The 18,518-nt window shown below is 41.1% G+C and overlaps 2 protein-coding genes across 2 annotated transcripts; both read right to left on the bottom strand.

The window, feature by feature from the left end:
* Nucleotides 1–1,741: 1,741 nt before the first annotated feature.
* On the bottom strand, nt 1,742–5,237 carry LOC147901850 (uncharacterized). Its single transcript, XM_087375036.1, has 6 exons — nt 5,055–5,237; nt 4,786–4,860; nt 3,869–4,087; nt 3,395–3,590; nt 2,749–3,218; nt 1,742–2,648 (listed from the first exon to the last, which is right to left on the bottom strand). The coding sequence occupies exons 1-6, from the start codon at nt 5,235–5,237 to the stop codon at nt 1,824–1,826; spliced, it is 1,968 nt and encodes a 655-aa protein (XP_087231162.1). The 3' UTR covers nt 1,742–1,823.
* Nucleotides 5,238–5,328: 91 nt separating this feature from the next.
* On the bottom strand, nt 5,329–6,058 carry LOC147901851 (uncharacterized). The gene is made up of 2 exons (XM_087375037.1): nt 5,653–6,058; nt 5,329–5,429 (listed from the first exon to the last, which is right to left on the bottom strand). Exons 1-2 carry the CDS (start codon nt 5,996–5,998, stop codon nt 5,335–5,337), a joined length of 441 nt encoding a protein of 146 aa, XP_087231163.1. The 5' UTR covers nt 5,999–6,058; the 3' UTR covers nt 5,329–5,334.
* Between the last annotated feature and the right edge of the window lie 12,460 nt (nt 6,059–18,518).

Below are 18,518 nucleotides of genomic sequence, written 5' to 3' on the forward strand. Positions count from 1 at the left end.
ACTCTAATGCACGTGTGAAAGTAGCTCGATTAAACACTCCATCTGATGTTGTTCATGTTCGAGCTCGTCGAGGACAAGCCACAGATAGCCACAGTTTGGCAGAAAGGGTAAGTTCATCTCACATTTACATAAACATGTTCTTTTGAAAACTATTAATTCATTTCTACATGATTTACCATAAGAAATTTTGGAAATTTTTTCATGTGGGAAAGAGGGTCTTTTACCTTTGTTTTTCCCTAATAGTATTTCTCTCATCATGGGAAGCCATGGCATATCTAGCTTGGTGTGGTGGGTAGAAAGGGGCTACTATCTTGGTGATCCCTTTCTCAACCACACCTAGTTAGGTATATACTAGTGCCTTGCTCAAGATGTTGTTATCTAGAAAACAGGAAGTATTATTGAAAGTTGTCAAGAACTTCTAGTATAATCAATCCTTAACTCTTTTCAATCATTTGCTACTTTCAATGGAAGTGACATTTGAACATCAAGGCAAGGGTCTAGCGTAAAAGTTTCATATTTTTTATGTTCTATGCTAATTCTAAAGATACTCAAGGTTCTTAAATGTTAATTTCCATATTATCTTTGTGAATAATATCTTGTTGATAAGCAAACTCACAAAAACTACCAAGCACCATCTAACTTTGATCACATGTTGGACCTTAAAATGTAATACACAGACCATATTTTTCTCATGTAAAAATCAAATATAGAGCTCTATTTTCAATACTACTTGATATATTGTAATACAAGAGTTTATTTTGTTATGCCTGCATTTGTCCCTCTACCCTCAAGAAGTATTTTTTGGGCATTGTATGTCAATTCCACTATCAAAGTGTATTACACCCATTAAAGTTTTGTGCAAAATGTTACTCATTGAGTGAGTAAAGTTTATCTACTAGTGATGCAAGTTTGGCACCCATTTTAATTGTGTAGTATATATGGTGCAGGTACGACGAGAAAAAATAAGCCAAAGAATGAAGGTACTTCAAGAAATTGTTCCAAGGTGCCACAAGGTAAGTTATTTTGAAAGGCTTTACTTATTAACAAAGAATGAATCAAATTAGAGATCAAATGATCCCAGAAACAAGAAATAAAGTGTTTCCCTGATGTGCCTATCTTGTCCAAAATATTTTAATGTGTAGTTGTGCTTGTAGAACACTTTTTGAAAGACTACTAGAAGCATTTAATGAACCATTATTCTTCTTATTACATTGTAAAGAACAAATAATTGTCATCAATTTAATAAGAAAAAGACCTTACAATAGTGATATTGATTATAAATTACAAGCACACTCCATGTTGGCCATTACTATGTGGCACCACTAGTCGAGGGCACAAAACTTTTGTCTCACCTTGACACAATAGTTACTCTCTATCGTGCCTTCATTTAGTTTACAATTCCAATGATGGATGTGCTCACACACATTAAATATGGGCTAATTTTCAAACAAAATTTTGGTAGTATGATCAACACAAAGAAAAAAACATTAATCTTGTTGTACATCATTAATTAAATATTATGAAGCTACATTCAAACTAATACAATTATATCGTTCAATTGCATAGCTAGAAAATGTGAGCTTATATGATTTTTCCATTCTAATAATATCTTGGGGTTTCAGTTAGTAGAAACCTTGTATTATGTCTATCACTCATCCTTGTATTATACATAAAATCCTTTATATATATAAGCATAGTTATGCCAATGTGTGTGTATCCACATACATACATAGCATGCATACATACACACACAAACACGAGGTATCCCACCTAAGGAAGGTCAAGTGAGCTCATTACATATATAAGAGGCATAGTTTGAGCCACTAGAGAGAGATCTCTCGAATAGCAGAGACAGAGAAAGTAAGAGCAATTTGGGCTGTGTCACCAGCGCCAACAGTGGCGGTGGGAAAGGCAAGGCCTTGATTCTCTTGGGCCGAGGCAGAGACACGAAGCCTCCATGTCGTGAAAGGAGTCATGCGCATAAATGTTCGAATGAAATCATTGGAGGGGGAGTTGGAGAGTGTGGTTTCTCCTGTTTGGAGATGGTAGGCATAGTGATAGTCAAGGGGAACGGCAGCCTCGTAATGAAGCGGCTCGGACTTGTTGCGGTCATGGAAGACACGGGAGCCTTGCAGCAGAATGTAGACTTCCCCACTTTCTGTGATAGGTTGGTGTGCCCCCTTTGGAGCTGACCCCTCAACAAACTTCATTCCCAAGTGATGAATGCGCACTTGCGACCATGTGTCCGGGAAGACAGTACGCTCGTTTACAGGAATCTCAAACTGCCAGTCCTCACCATGCAGCAGTAGATCAACAGGAATTTCCTTCACTACAAAGGTTCTCCTGAAATCAAAGGCTGGCCCTAGCCTCATCAACCCAAGAACAGCTGCATGCTCATGCTGCACCAACATGCCCCACACCGTCTCCATAGTCACCGGCCACGCATTCATCTGTGCTGGGAGTGTGAGAAACTGGTACATAAGTGCTGCATTTTGCATGTCTAGCACCTTTATTAGCTCCATTAGTAAGCGCGTGGTGCGCATGTCCATTTGTGTCACCATTTCTGTATAGCTACTAAGATCTGCAGCTTGGATCGAAGATAGGCGGTCTGCCTGCTTGTTGGCAATGTCTTGCAGCATTGCTTGCACCTGAATCATTCATATTGAACCACAATCATAAAAAAAAGCTTCATAATTGGCTCCTACTATACAATCCTAGGAGTGGTCTTAAATATGCTTCAATCCTTGCCTTAATGTCATATTGAAGCTGTGAAATGTAAGCCGAAGTAGTGATCAATTCGCGACCCACCGCAGCTACATTCTTGCACGAGGTCTTCCATGCCGTTACCTCCGACACTTCTTCAGGCATTTGCTCTGCAACTCCCTCAATCTCGTTCACAAAGATGGACCAATCTGCCTCTGTTGGCATATCTGGCATTTCAGGTGCGTCCACCAGCTGACCCACTTCTCGCAGAGACTCCACTAAATCTTTTATGAGCTTGAATACCTCCATCGCTGCCTGTAAATTGTCCAAAATCTCCAACACTCTCACCAATCCCTGGGCAGCTTGGCCAGCTATGGTCACTGCCCCCTTAGCTGCAGCCATAGCTGCCGGAGCAGCTGCACCACCAGTTAGAACTGTAAGTGCGATTGCACCTATAGCACGAAACACTGCAAACATGGCATTTGCTACTTGTCTATTTTGGAATCTCCTTAATCCTGCGCAGAGAAAAATTAATATAAGCGTAGAAAGTAGAGCTCAACCATACAAATCATTGCCTACATGGCCTATGCCAGGTCCCAAGTATCAACCTTTGGGGCCATTACCGACCTGTTTAAAAGTCGTAATTACTGGCTTGTTAATGCAGATGCTAATTAAGTCTTGCTAATTTTACCTGCATCCATGTCCTCTTTGGCTTGATCCATGTCGGCTATCTGTGTCTCCATTTGTGAACTCAATTGCTCCATCTTGAAGAAGGTGTTTTGAAGCTCAAGTTCTTTTTGAGCAACAAGCTCAGAATGAAAAACTTCCATATCTCTTTCCTTGGCAGCAAAGGCCCTATTCTGCTCTAACAAGTATCCTCCGAGAACCTAAAGGTATGGAATTTTAAGAGTCTTTAGGTGTGAAAACAAACATACTTGCGGACTCGAGCTGTGTGAGAACTTGAATAATTTGCTTGTCTCCACATTCTATGCTCAACATATACATACAAACACACATTCGTACATACACATACATATATCGATACTTGCATACACACATAAAGATATATATGCCCGTATATACATGCATACACATACATATATATGCATGCACGCATACATACATACATACAAAAAGTGTACATAGTAACAAATAATGATTTGACCTTGTTTTGGGCAACAAAGAGTTGAAGTTGCTTAAGTGACTGGTCATAGCTTTCAGCAACTCGAGCCATTTGATTGATGAGGTTGCGATACACATCATATTGCAATTGTGGAACTACAAGACTCCGTGCCCTTCCCATTCCCTTGAGTAAGTACTGTGCACGAAATATCAGTGCGAGGTAATCGTCATAAGATGAAGTTCCTAGTGCTTTTGTCGATGCCTGATTTGAGAGTAGAAAAATTAAGCCGTGCCTTGACTGTAAATCAAAAGAAATTGAAAGAAAAACTTTATCCTTAAATGGGCAGGGGGAATGGGAGAGAAGGAAGATTTTTCTTCTTTTATAGAGCCATCCACTGGGTACAATGGAATGCATCTCTTTTTTTGGATAGCTTATCACACATACTCCAATTCCACGCGTATGCAGACGCACATCTTATGGAGGTGTGTTTGGAATTCGTAATTCACATCCTGATTTGAGAGTAGAAAAATTAAGCCGTGCCTCGACTGTAAATCAAAAGAAATTGAAAGAAAAACTTTATCCTTAAATGGGCAGGGGGAATGGGAGAGAAGGAAGATTTTTCTTTTTTTATAGAGCCACCCACTGGGTACAATGGAATGCATCTCTTTTTTTGGATAGCTTATCACACATACTCCAATTCCACGCCTATGCAGACGCACATCTTATGGAGGTATGTTTGGAATTGATGATTCACATGTCCATTCAACTCTGAGGGATACACCCAAATAGCTGAATAGGTACAAACCCTTGACTAGCATTCGGTGTGTGAGACGCTTTTGTATACGCGCAAATGACCTCATGTGGGTGTGTGTGATAAATAGCCATGCATGACCATGAAAATTTCTCAGCAGAAATGACCCCTCTTAATTTCACTTGAGCAGTGATAAGGTGAGAAGTACCTGAAGCAGATGAGTGTTGAGCCATACCACGTGCTCTGTTACAGTGGCATGAATGTCTGATGAAGGATGACTGAACTGCATGTAGGTGTGTTCATACAGCAACATAAGCAATTGCAAAGGACTTGTTCATTGTTCCTCTCTAATAGCATAGAATGCATTTTTACAAAAGTAAAGCATAAGTAATGTGTAATTGCACATGTGCGTGTGCGTGTGCATGTGTGCGCACTCACGCCTGCGAGCACATGGAGAGAGAGAGAGAGAGAGAGGACCTCCACTAGCTCAGCAACAAGCATGCTAGTTTGCATGCAAAGCAAAATGTGAGGATCTATGAGTAGGGGATCTGGGAGATCTCGTTGGAATAACGAGAATCCTTCTGGAGCTCTGCCATAACCAAAACCACCGCCAACCCAGTTGAGAGAGAATTGAACCTGTATGCTGTCTGGGTCAACCATAATAGGGGAGGATTGTCCCCAGGGGGGGCCCACATTACAAAAGGCGCCATTGCTGGGCCTCTCCACTATGGAGTGTTGTTGAGAGGAGATAATCATACTAGGATCCCGAAATGACCCAATACCAAATAAAAATGCAGATCTTGACAGAGAATTCTATGACATTTGCGCTTATGGTAATCACTGGATAATCATCTGCCATTGACATTCATGGAGCAAAGGTTAGTTGATGCACCTCATTATAGAAGGGGTCAAAACAAACTTTTGTACATTTTGATTCTAATCGTGTTAAGACATTAGCCACAAAAGTGGAGGTAGGGTAGAAATTAGTGGCACATGCACACACCACTGCCTACAGTGTACTAATGGCAGAGGTACAAAACCCATGGCTTAGTTTTAAAACAACTAGAGCATCTACCATGCACAGAATCAGAATTGCGTCGAAGGATGCGAAGGCGTGGTGATTCAAAAATAGCATGGAGTCTCATATGAGGAAAGCCGAATTCATACGCCCTTGCTATATGATCTGCATGCAAGGTGAGGACCCGACACATGATGACTACCATAATGGACCCAGGTAGGCTCGAGGTCTGCCGCACACTTCCAAGTTCCACCACATCAGCGAAGACGTACAAGCACTTGACCTTGTCGGCGCCTTCCAGATGGGCGATGCTCAAATCTGGGAGCTTTATGAACATGCGATGGATAACCATCACCTCTGAGAACTCCATCTGATCCATCCTCATCCTCTCGCTCACCTGCATTCCATTACCAAAACCCCTTAAGCTGTAACACAGTTTTCACAGTTCAAGGGATTCACAATAATGTTTTGGGCACTTTCCTTTATGGGAAACAGAACCCATTTCCCTGATCTTTCCTAGCTATGTGAGGGAAAGGTAAGGGAAATGGCCTCTTTTTCCCAATTGGGAAAGTGCCCAAAACTTCTTGTGATTTTCTAAACGACGAGATAAACAGAACTTTCCTGGTTGAGCTCCCTGTACATGTGGCTGTAGTCAGGTATCGCTCTTTCCATGTTTTTGCCCCTGCAGTGGTGTTGCTCAGAGTGCCCAAAAGAACAGATTCTGCAATGAAGATAATACTAATTAACCAACCAGAAAATGAGTTAACATCACGAAATTCAACTGCGGAATTGTGTGTGTGTGTGTGTGAGAGAGAGAGAGAGACAGTGAGAGAGAGAGAGAGAGAGAGAGAGTGCTCACTGCTTAGCCGAGCCAGTAATAATTATGGAAAGGGCGAGTCTGCTGCAGCGAGGGATTTGCCACCTTTTTAAAGCCGGGTTGCGCTGAGGGCAGTGAGGGGCGATACAATAATTGATGCTCCCATGTCAGTGTTGTATTGTAGGGCAGACCTTAAAATTGACACCTAAGGTTGGGCTTCATTTTTTTTTTTTTGGTGACACGGGGAAGACGGAGGGAAAAGGAGAGAGAGCCTCAGAGAGGGAAAGAGGGAAGAGAAAGGGAAAAGGAGAGAGGGAAAAAGGGGAGAGAGAGAGAGAAAGAGGGGGAAAAGAGAGAGCAGAGGAGGCGGGTATGGCCGCGAGAGAGAGAGAGGGAAAGAGAGAGAGAAAGAGAAAGAGAGAGAGAGAGAGAGAGAGAGAAATGAAATGATATATTAACGTCTACAAGAGGCCAAAATGACCTATGAGACCCAAAAAGTTACAAACTGGTGAATATGATACAAAGTCTGAATTATAAAAGAAATCAGTACCTAACTGACACTTTGTGGTGAAAGGGAAAAAAGAAGGGGGGGGGGGGGGGTAAGCAGACTAGAGAGTCAGAGACTCTCTAGACAATACAATGATAAAGGAAGAGGGCTAAGGGGGTATGAAGGTGTAATAGTGTATGCATCCAGCTCATAGGAAATCTCGCATTGGTCGATGTCGGATGTCCTCAATGTCCTCCATAGTTAAGGTCCTAACAAGCTGGCACGCGTGGCGTGCCAGAATGAGCTGACCCTCCTTTGCATCCTCCGTCTATGCTCGGATGTCCAACTCTGCAATCGTGGACTGATTTCCTCAGATCCATCGCACGGTCAATCGGTGTGTCTCTAGTAGAGGTGAGATCCGGACTCTTCCCTACAGCACTTACCTATCTAACTGACTAGAGGTGATGACTGGTAGAAAATAGTCTGTAACTTGTCGCTGAGTCTGTCTCTCTGAGTGCTTCAATAGGTGATCTCTATGTCTTCTCAACTCAAGTAAGAGAGAGAGAGAGAGAGAGAGAGAGAGAGAGAGAGAGAGAGAGTGCGATGGGCCATGGCGCAGGTCGAAGAAGAGTAAGCCATCGCAGGGAAAAAGAGAGAGAGACAAAGTACAAAAAAAAATTAAAAAAAAGGGGAGGGGGCGTGTGCTCGGACACACGCCCCATCCCCCTTTTTTTTTCCTTTTAAGCCTTAGATTCCAAAGTATATCCCTATCTAATTAAAGGGATTTTCTATTTTTTCTACAGGGAAGGGAAGGGAGAACATTAATGTTTTAGAACGGGCACGCGCCCCATCTCCCTTTTTTTTTCCTTTTAAGCCTTAGATTCCAAAGTATAGCCCTATCTAATTAAATGGATTTTCTATTTTTTCTATAAGGAAGGGAAGGGAGAACATTAATGTTCTAGAAAGGGACCCAATTTTTTATATAATCTTTCTCTTTCTATATATAAAGGAGGGATCTTTTCTTTTCTTTCTATATATCTTTCTATATATAAAGGAGGGATTGTCCCCTTGCCACTTGCCACGTGGTACAATTCTATGAAAAGTTGAGTTTGAAAGAGAGAGAGAGAGAGAGAGAAAGAAAGAAAGTAACGTTCAATTTTTTTTCTTTTTTATCTATATAAAGTAGGGATTGTCCCCTTGCCACGTGGTACAATTCTATGAAAAGTAGTTTGAAAGAAAAAGAGAGAGAGAGAGAGAAAGAAAGAAAGTAACGTTCAACTTTTTGTCTTTTCTATATATATAAAAAAATAATGACGTTCAGCTTTTTGGAAAGATATGGGATATATAAAAGAAGACATGGGATATATAAGGGCCCATTCACCCGTCGAAGACGAGTTCGTGTACTAGTTAGTTTTAAAAGTCATAGAGTGAAAAATTAATAAAAGTGTAAAAGAGAAGGGTTTTGTTTACCCTTCTTCTTTTCACGTTAAGACTTTTACAACTAGTTAATGCATGAACTACTTAATAAAAAAATTAATAAAAAATCCAAATTTTTTATAATCAATTTATTAATTAATTCTTGAAAGTCTTAGAGTGAAAAGTTATTAGGAATGTAAAAGGGGAGGGTTTTATCCTTAAAAAAGGGCAAACTATTGTATTAATGCACTCAAAAAAATTCTTTTGGGTTATTGGATGACTTGGGTTTTTGAAAAGGTTATACAAATCTTTTATATTCTTTTAATATAGTGTATAAGTTAAAACCTCTTCTATCCAAAAAGAAAATAAGAGAGAGAGAGAGAGAGAAAGGGAGAGAGAGAGAGAGAGAGAGAAGGACAGCACAAGGTCAACATTTGATTTTAATTGACGAAAAAAGAGGACAATGTCACTGTGATATCGTCACACTTGTTCAACAAGCTATAGCTCAATGAGTATATATAAAAAAATTTTGAGGATTGTTTTGTGGCTCCATCACTAATATAAACAAGCCAGCATGACCCGCTTATCGATGGGTCCTATTGGCTCTTAGGTGGGAGGGCATTGATTTACTCGAGTCTATTTGATTACACATCATCTAAAATTTTTCAACATGTCATATCACCTTTTCATATAATTTATGAGTGTGTGTTGTCAGACAATGACCCTGCCACCTTAGAGCTGAGTCGCATGTGGAATAGTAGGGGGAGTCGGGCGATGAAACTATACAAATATAGTAAAATTTGTATTTTCTCCACGAGTGTATTTTATTGTCCAAACTACAAAAAGACTGTGGATAACAAAAGTGTATTCATAACTTACAACCCAATCCAAAAGCAGAAAGGATCTACACATATTAAATGTCCAAAAACAAAATGTTAGATCAATGCCGCAGTTATGTAATATATAAGATAGTGGCTCAAATTGAAAACTCCAATACACGACACACCCTTTTGTTGACTTTGAGAATCCATGGTCCATCACTTGTTGTAGCTTCAACTATGATTTTTTTTTCATGTGGCGAAGAGATGTTTTCTCTCTTTAAGTATAAGGAAAAAATATATATTATGAGCTTTGATAGAATTATACCATGTGGCGAAGAGATGTTTTCTCTCTTTAAGTATAACGAAAGAGGAGAGATCTCTCTCTCTCTGCGCGCAGAGAGAGAGAGAGAGAGAGAGAGAGAGAGAGAGAGAGAGAGAGAGAGAGAGAGGGTTTGATATAAAGTCCCTTACTAGTAAAATTTATTTACTTACGTTGGCAAATAGTTAAAAAGATTGGCCGTAAAGTAAAATAAAAAATGCAATCTAAACGAGAGAGAGAGAGAGAGAGAGAGAGAGAGGAAATAAAATTTATTTACTTACGTTGGCAAATAGTTAAAAAGACCTATGACACCAAACCATCACAAAATAGTGAATTCGTCATCGAACTAAAACAAATTAAAATACTAGAAAATGCCTAAAGCTAGAGTCAGGTAGAGAGAGAGAGAGTAGAGAGAGAGAACTACTCTCATTACTTATAAAGTGATAAAAAAGCATAAAGAGGAAATAGTCAAAAGCTTATAAGATATAAAATTTTTAATTTTTTTTTTCAATAAAAGGCAGATTTATATTAAGAGAAAGATGAGACGAATTACAAGTATTGGAGTTTCAGCACATAGCTGAAATCCACTTTTACAAGATGATCCTTCTTCTCACAAAGGTGGAAGAGGAGTAGTCTATATCTTTCTTTCCTAGGTTTTCTCTCTATCCTCTCTTGAACCCTTGAAATCTTGGAGTTGATGGCATAAAGTTTCCTTTGGTAGAATCTTTCTCCAGCCTTCACTCGGTTCTCTTGTAAAGTGCCAGTATTCTGTGTGTTGCCGTTGAAGGTTGCCACTAGCCTCTCTATCCAGAAGAACCAAAGAATTTCTGTTCTGAGCACTGTCCACAATTTAGTGGAGCATCCAATGGATTCCCCAAGGAGCAGATGTTTCCAAGATAGTGTGGGTTTTCCCCAGCTGGTGACATACGTGTTGGTTCTCGCTATCCATGGGGCAATGTCCTTGCAGAGATAAAAGATGTGCATATCGTCTTCTTCCTGTTGGCACCTAGCACATTTCCCATAACCCTTTCCTAGCATAAGAGCTTTTTTTTGAGACCATATAGCCCTATACATGATTAACCAAGCCAAGCATGCTTTCTTGGGTTCCACAAAAGTTTCCCAAAGAGCTTCAAATTGAAAGTACCATTGCTTCCTATCCCAAAGAATTTTCCATCTTTGGTTGAGGATACAATGTAAGGGAGGTGCAGTATGCTGATGAGGAATAGGCTAGATATTTTTCTGGTGTGACCATTGGAAGGCTTTCACCTTGGGGGCATCTTCAATAGCCACAAGCCACCAGTCCTTAGGATTCCACCACATCAGCCTCCTGCCTATAAGATCCAGCTGGCTATCTGACAAGTTGTACTTAGCAATAAGATCTGCTCTTGTGAGCCAAGAATTTGTTCTTTTGTTCCAAAGATTGCCCCATGTCTTAATGTTCATTTTGTGTAGCTTTAAGGCCTCAGCCAGATCGTTGGCTTCCACTGGAGGAATGTCGACCACTGGCCACCAAATCGAGTCCCTGTTATGGATACCCAGCATATCCTTGTGATTTAATGTTGGCTTTAGATGCTTTTTGATTCTGGACCATGCCTTCCAAATAAAGACCGCTAGCTCTGAACCTTTAGGGGTAATCTCGAACTTGCTTCTGAATAGAGTGAGGGTTAGCAGATGGTTCCATTTATGATGTCCTCTAATGTGAAATAGGTGGGAATTCCTGTTCAGTAGCCATGCCCACTTTTGGTCTGCTGGAGAAAGAACACCTCTTAGGATCCATTTGGCAGCCAATCTGTCTGCCATGCTGCTTGCTGATGTTCCCTAGTATCTGCACACTGCATTCATGCATTCAAACTTGCATTTTGAATGATTTTTGATGCACAATAGGATCCCTAGCCCCCCTAGCTTTTTGGAGAGACAACAGTATTCCCATTTGACTTTGGCTACTTTCCTTGTCCAAGGGTCTCCACCCCAGAGGAAGTTCCTGCATAAGGAAATGAAGTACTTCAAATCTACCTCCGGCGGTCGCCAGCAACTTAGGAAGTAAATTACTGTGGGGATGATACAATGATTCAGAACCATTTTCCTGGCTGCCATATTGAGCTGTCTATTTTGCCAAATTTTCAGTTTCCCTTCAATTTTATTGATAGCCCATTGCCATCTTTTCTTGAGGGAGACTTTGAACCCCATGGGGATTCGTAGTATTCTCACAATTTCTCCATCTTGTAATACTTTGCATCCTTCTGCTAAAAGCTAGTCATGAGGCTTTTGTATACAAAATCTAATAGCTATCTTGTTATGATTGATTACTGAACCAGAGGCCCTGCAGTAGATTTGAAGACAGTCCCAGAAATTCCTAATACTCATTTCGTCATTATCTATTATAGCATTGGTGTCATCTGCAAACATTTCGATGCATACCTGATCTCCATTCCCAAGTTTGACTCCTTTTAGTAAATCGTTATTCATTCTGTCCTGGAGGAGCCAGTTGAGACCATCTGTAGCTATAGAATAGAGCAGAGGTGCTAGAGGGCATCCTTGTCTAATGGATCTTGTTAGTTTAAAGGCTCTTGTGAGATCTCCATTGACACTTACTCTTGCTGTTGCATTGCCAAGTAGTGTTCTGACCATATTGCAAAAATTTGAGCCGCATCCCATTTGTTGTAAGGCCTCTAACATGTAGTTCCAGCTTAGTCTGTCATAAGCTTTGTCAAAATCAATTTTGAAGAATATATAATCTTGTTCAGTTTCCTCTGCATATTCCATGGACTCCCATAGCGTGATGATCGTATCTAAAATATACCTTCCTTTGATAAAGCCTTTTTTATCTTAACTTATCTAGTCATTCATGTGGTCTCTAAGCCTCAGAGCTAAAGCCTTGGCAAATATTTTGTATGCACAGTTGAGCAGGGTAATGGGTCTCCAGTTAGAGATGAGATCTTTCTCGCCCTTTTTGTGAATTAATTTGATGATGCCCTCGTTAATTGAGAAGGGAAGGACCTTATGGTGCAGGGCTTCTTTCCAAACTTCCATCAGAGGTTCTATAAGATGGCTTTTGAAGGTTTTGAAGAATTCCCCTGGAAGGCCATCCTTTCCTGGTGATTTTTTGTCTTTTAGATGGTCAATAGCCTTTGCCAGTTCTTCTGTAGTGAGGTTTTGTTCCAGCCATTGCGCTTGTTGAGGAGGTACCGTTTTAGCCCTGCTCTGTTTAATGATATTAGAGTATTCCTTTTGCTCCTCAATAGCATTTACATTTTCTGTAAACATGGCTTGAAAATGCTGCGCAATCCAACATTTATTATCTTCCTCTGCGCATAATTGCACACCATTGGCATCTTTTAGGAGGGGGATGGTATCTGCAGCATGCTTCACTTTTAGCATTTGGAACATTTCTGGCGTAGGTCTAACTGCCTTGCCGGCCCACCACTCTCTAAAGAATACTGCACATTCCTCTAGCTCTCTATCTTCCATTCGGTTAAGATATAAATCTTCCAATTGTTGAGGAATGAACCTCTCTAAATAGTGTTATAATTCTACGTGCATATGGGAAAAAGATTTTTTGGGGATTGTACTATATAAAATCATGTACTAAATCCAATTCTTGTCTAATCTTAACTAAAATAATTTGTTCTCCCAAATTATGGTTAGAGAGAGTAATGTATATTGTTCTCCACTTTACAAGGTCACCACTCCAAGAGCAACCAATATCTAATGGCCATGGTGCATCCCAACCACTGGGTAATAGCTTATGTTCTAGCTTTTGAGACATTGTTAGTTTTTCTCAAGTGACTTCCATGATACACATAGGAAAAAAATTTTAATCATACATGTTATACAGATGTGCTATCTAAGACAAAGAGGTCAAGAAAAGTAATTCAATATATTTTTTTTCATGTTTCAATAATATTCAGTATAATGAAATGGTTGAATAGTTGATTGTACTCCCTTGGCTTCTCTGTGTGTGTGTGTGTGTGTGTGTGTGTGCCCCTCTAAACTTGCATGAATGTGTATATGACTGCATTTGTATATATACATACGTACATGTGTGATTTATCTATTTTATTTGCATTTAAGTAGAGTGTATCCGTATGTATTTGTACGAATGTGGTTTGTCTATTGCAATCGCATTGAATCTAAAAAAGAAAATAAAAAAATTAATCATCTAAAAACTAATCCATTAGAGCAGTGTTCGGGAAAGTGTTTTTTGTGAAACGGCTCTATTTCCCATAAACATAGATATTCGGCTACAGTGGATTTTCAACCGCCTAAAGGATGAATTGAACCACACCTTTCCCGAACACTACATTAGAGAGAGAGAGAGAGAGAGAGAGAGAGAGAGAGAGAGAGAGAGAGAGGTTTTTCATTAATTATTAGCCTAGGTAGCTTATAAATGTTTGTTTGTTTATATATACACTTGCACAAATGTGTACATGATCTGGTTGTATGTGTACGTACATGTGTAGTTTGGGTATTGCAATTACAAAAATTTAATGTCGTTCAACTGAAAAATTGTTGGCTATAGGAAAAACGGCTTTATTTCAATTAAATTAGTTCTAAAAATTAGTAAATTCTCCTAAAAATATGTTTAATTAAATGAGGATAGATTTGAGGGGTCGGCGGGTCGCCTTTGAATTTAAGGGTTAGAAAAAGGGGGTTCGTCAAGCATCGCATGAAAAGTATAATTTGCCTTTGTGTAGTATTATAATGCATATGCGTAGTATGGACGCGTGCGCGCACACACATAGAGGAGAGAGAGAGAGAGAGATGAAATGATATACTCATGTTTGCAAAAGGTCAAAATGACCTATGAGACCAAATAGTTTCAAACTGGTGAATATGTACCCCAGCTGTTCTAAAAATAATTCTCTATTAATTTGTTTGTGAACTTGAAGGTTTAAAAAAAAAAAAAGGGGGGGGGTGTGTGCCAGCCGTGCGCCGGCACACGCCCCCCCACCCCTTTTTTTATTTTCTTTCGGTACGACAGTACTCTCTCTCCCTCTCTCTCTGTCTCTCTCTCTGTCTCTCTGTCTCTCTCTGTCTCACTTTCGCTGTTGCGCCCTGCTTTTCATCTCTCGCTTTCGCTGCCTTCGCTCGCCTTTGCCCTGCTGCCCCAGGCCTTGGCTATGGCTGCCAGGCCTTGCCTCTGGCCAGTAGACCTTGGCCTTGGCCTTGGCCTCGGCTGGCAGGTCTAGGCTATGGCCTTGGCCTTGGCCTCGGCTGCCAGGCCCAGCCTATGGCTGCCAGGCGTTGGCCTTGGCCTCGGCCTTGGGCTTGGGCTTGGCCTTGCCCTTCGCTGCGCAAGCTATGGCCATCGACTTCAGCAACCCCAAGCACAGAAGGAGCAAAAGGTAGGAGGTGAGGCTGGCTGCGGAGCCGACGGTGATGGCGGTTGGCGGGGAGGGATGAGGAATTTAAACTAACAAGATCCATTAGACAAGAATGTCCTCTAGCACCTTTGCTCTATGCTATAGCTGTAGATGGACTCAATTGGCTTCTACAGGACAGAATGAATAATGATTTACTAAAAGGAGTCAAACTTGGGAATGGAGAACAGGTATGCATCGAAATGTTTGCAGATGATACCAATGCTATATTGGACAATGACGAAATGAGTATCAGGAATTTTTGGGATTGTCTACAAATCTACTGCAGAGACTCCAGTTCAGTTATCAATCATAACAAGACAACTATTAGATGTTGCATACAAAAGCCTCCAGACTGGCTTTTAGCAGAAGGATGCAAAATATTACAAGATGGTGAAATTGTGAGAATACTAGGAATCCCCATGGGGTTCAAAGTCTCCCTCAAGAAAAGATGGCAATGGGCTATCAATAAAATTGAAGGGAAACTGAAAATTTGGCAAAATAGATAGCTCAATATGGCAGCCAAGAAAATTCCTCTGGTTCTCCAAAGGGCCTCAAAATGTTCTTTTGGCTTTCACAACTAAGAAGAGGAAAATTGTTTTCAGCCTCCACCTTTGTGTGTATTCCCCCATTGTGTATGTGAGAAAGCCGCAAGTGAGACTCCTTCCCTCTCTCCCACTATCTTCACACTCGAGTCATCCAACATGGCCAGTCTGAGCACTGCCTCAAGTATAGCAATGGACCACTTATTCCAATCAGGCAAGCCATCAAAACCCTCAATCACCATGCGAGTGAGCATTTCCAATAGAATTACATCACCACACCATAGAACTTTAACTCAACACCAAGAGGCACACCACAAAACTTCAAACTTACCTGCATCATACAAATAATCATCAACAAAGTCATCATCATCTCCAAATGATGTAGTTTTTGAAATATTTGGCTAGAACAAATTATTTTTTGTTAGAGTACAACAAATTCCACGAATAGAAGAAAAGTTTCCGTCAACAGAGATTTCTGTTGGACGGATTGAGAGCCGCATCTACGGTCTCCCATCTACGAGTGGTAAAGGAAATCAATCGCAACCATTTCGAGTCATCCAACATGACCACACTGAGTCTGAGCATTGCCTCAAGTATAGCAATGGACCACTTATTCCAATTAGGCAAGCCATCAAAACCCTCAACCACCATGCGAGTGAGCATTTCCAATAGAATTACATCACCACACCATAGAACTTTAACTTAACACCAAAAGGCACACCACAAAACTTCAAACTTACCTGCATCATATAAATAATCATCAACAAAGTCATCATCATCTCCAAATGATGTAGTTTTTGAAATATTTGGCTACAACAAATTATTTTTTGTTAGAGTACAAGAAATTCCATCAACGGAAGAAAAGTTTCCGTCAACAGAGATTTCTATCAGACGGATTGAGAGCCGCATCTGCGGTCTCCCATCTACGAGTGGTAGAGGAAATCAATAGCAACCATCTCGAGTCATCCAACATGACCACATTGAGTCTGAGCACTGCCTCAAGTATAGCAATGGACCACTTATTCCAATCAGGCAAGCCATCAAAACCCTCAACCATTATGCGAGTGAGCATTTCCAATAGAATTACATCACCACACCATAGAACTTTAACTTAACACCAAGAGGCACACCACAAACGTTCAAACTTAGCTGCATCATACAAATAATCATCAACAAAGTCATCATCATCTCCAAATGATGTAGTTTTTGAAATATTTGGCTACAACAAATTATTTTTTGTTAGAATAGTGTCAAAGGAAATGTTAGCTATCAATGCTCCACTCTCGTGTAACTACACGGGAACCAACTAACTCTACTTGTAATCCCCCCATATGAGGAGAAGGCATTTGAGTAGCTCCATTATCCTGTAGGTCCTGGTTTGGACACCAGATGGGGGCCATGTGTGGCCTGATGGCTGGACGGAATTGGCACACTGCCAACTAGGCTACATGCAAGTGCGGGAAGGCATCCCATGACTGACCACACTGAGGGTAGATGGAGCATTTCTCGGGGCAGAGCCCACTCTCGGGTTGCCGGGCCCGCGTTTGGAGCCCCAGATGATCTCGAATGGCTCTGGGCCGAACGGGGACCATAGGTTAGTTGCTCTATTTTGCACATCGGTTCTATCATGTGGTCGGTGGCCTATTTCGGGACCGACCCCCAGTCAGCTGTTTTGGGCGGACTGGGTCGGTCACCCAATTGGGTCTAACCGACTATGACTAGTGGCTATATAAGAGCAAGCTCGTGAAGCCCATTTCATCACTGGCTATAGCAATACTGATTCCTTAGCATCCAGCCTCTGTCCTCTACTGTTTCTAGCATGCCATCGAAGCTTATTTCATAGGAGTGCACGGCTGGGAGGCAACGCCATCTATTGTATCAGTTTTACAGTAATCAAAATTTTGATTCTCCATACTATCTATTTTCTCTCTTGTGTACGAGATCCTATTATCTGTTGAGCACAGACGTTGTATTGTTTTCTTACATGGTATCAGAGCCTGGACTCTAGTAAGAAGATTTGGTAGTTCAAGATGAAGACCATCCTAAGCACATATGAGCTTTGGGATACTGCTACTAGGGTGGATATGAAGCCAGTCCCGAGACTGAATCCGGCCAATGCAGCACAACAAATAGTACCAACTACGGATGAGATTCTCGCGTGGACAAGAAGAAATGCAGATGCATTGTGTTCTATTGTCTGCAGTGTAAGTGACTCTGTCGTGGCGTTAATTCAACATGTCACCACAACGGAGGAGGCATGGACGGTCTTAAAAAATCAGTACAAGACCACGAATCAGATGCAGATTCAGAATCTGGAGACTCAACTCGCAAACAAGAAACTGTCTGAGTCTGAAACGACGTAGAAGTTCATCACCAGGGTGAAGAATTTGCGCGATCAGATGACTGCAATTGGCATCACCATCACCAGCAAGAATCTAGCACAAAGGTGCATACGGATTCTCCCACCAAAGTATGACGGTCTTGTTACAGCGCTGAATACGTAGAACAGAAATCTGCCCCTCAACTTTGAGGATTTCAGCGCAATGCTTCTGGAGGAGGAGATGCGTTAAAAGACGAGGACTGGAGAAGATTTGGCTTTCTCGGCTCGATCAAAGAAAGGTAAGGGTAAGGACTCTAGTAACCCATCTTCTTCTGATGATAAAAAGAGAAAGAAGAAGATCAAGTGCTTCTATTGCAATAAGGCAAGGCACAAGCATAATGAGTGCCAAAAGAAGATTGCAGATGAGAAGAACGGAGTAAAGAAAGAGTCCAACAACAGCGCGCAGGCAATACCAGTAGAGCTGTTCGTAGCAATTGAGGAGATTTGCACGGAGGCAGTTCATGTACCTGCGGATGAACCTTGGATTATTGATAGTGGTGCATCATGCCACATGACCAGTCGGAAGGATTGGTATACCTCTCTATAGCCGGTAGGGAATGACATCCTGGTAGTAGTCGGCAATGATGCAAAATGTCCAGCAAAAGGAAAAGGTACGATTGCTCTCAAGTCAGATGGAGTTGTAAAACACTTGTCCGATGTTCTTTATGTGCCAGATATCAAGAGGAACTTGTTGTCCGTTTCTGCGATCACGGATCGGGACCTCAAAGTTCACTTCGATAAGAATGGCGCACAGATTTTGGATCTTCAAGGGAAGGTC

This window comes from Dipteris shenzhenensis, chromosome 5 (genome assembly GCF_047967505.1).
Source record: "Dipteris shenzhenensis isolate YYH24624 ecotype China chromosome 5, Dip_SZ_1.0, whole genome shotgun sequence".
Taxonomy (NCBI): Eukaryota; Viridiplantae; Streptophyta; class Polypodiopsida; order Gleicheniales; family Dipteridaceae; genus Dipteris; species Dipteris shenzhenensis.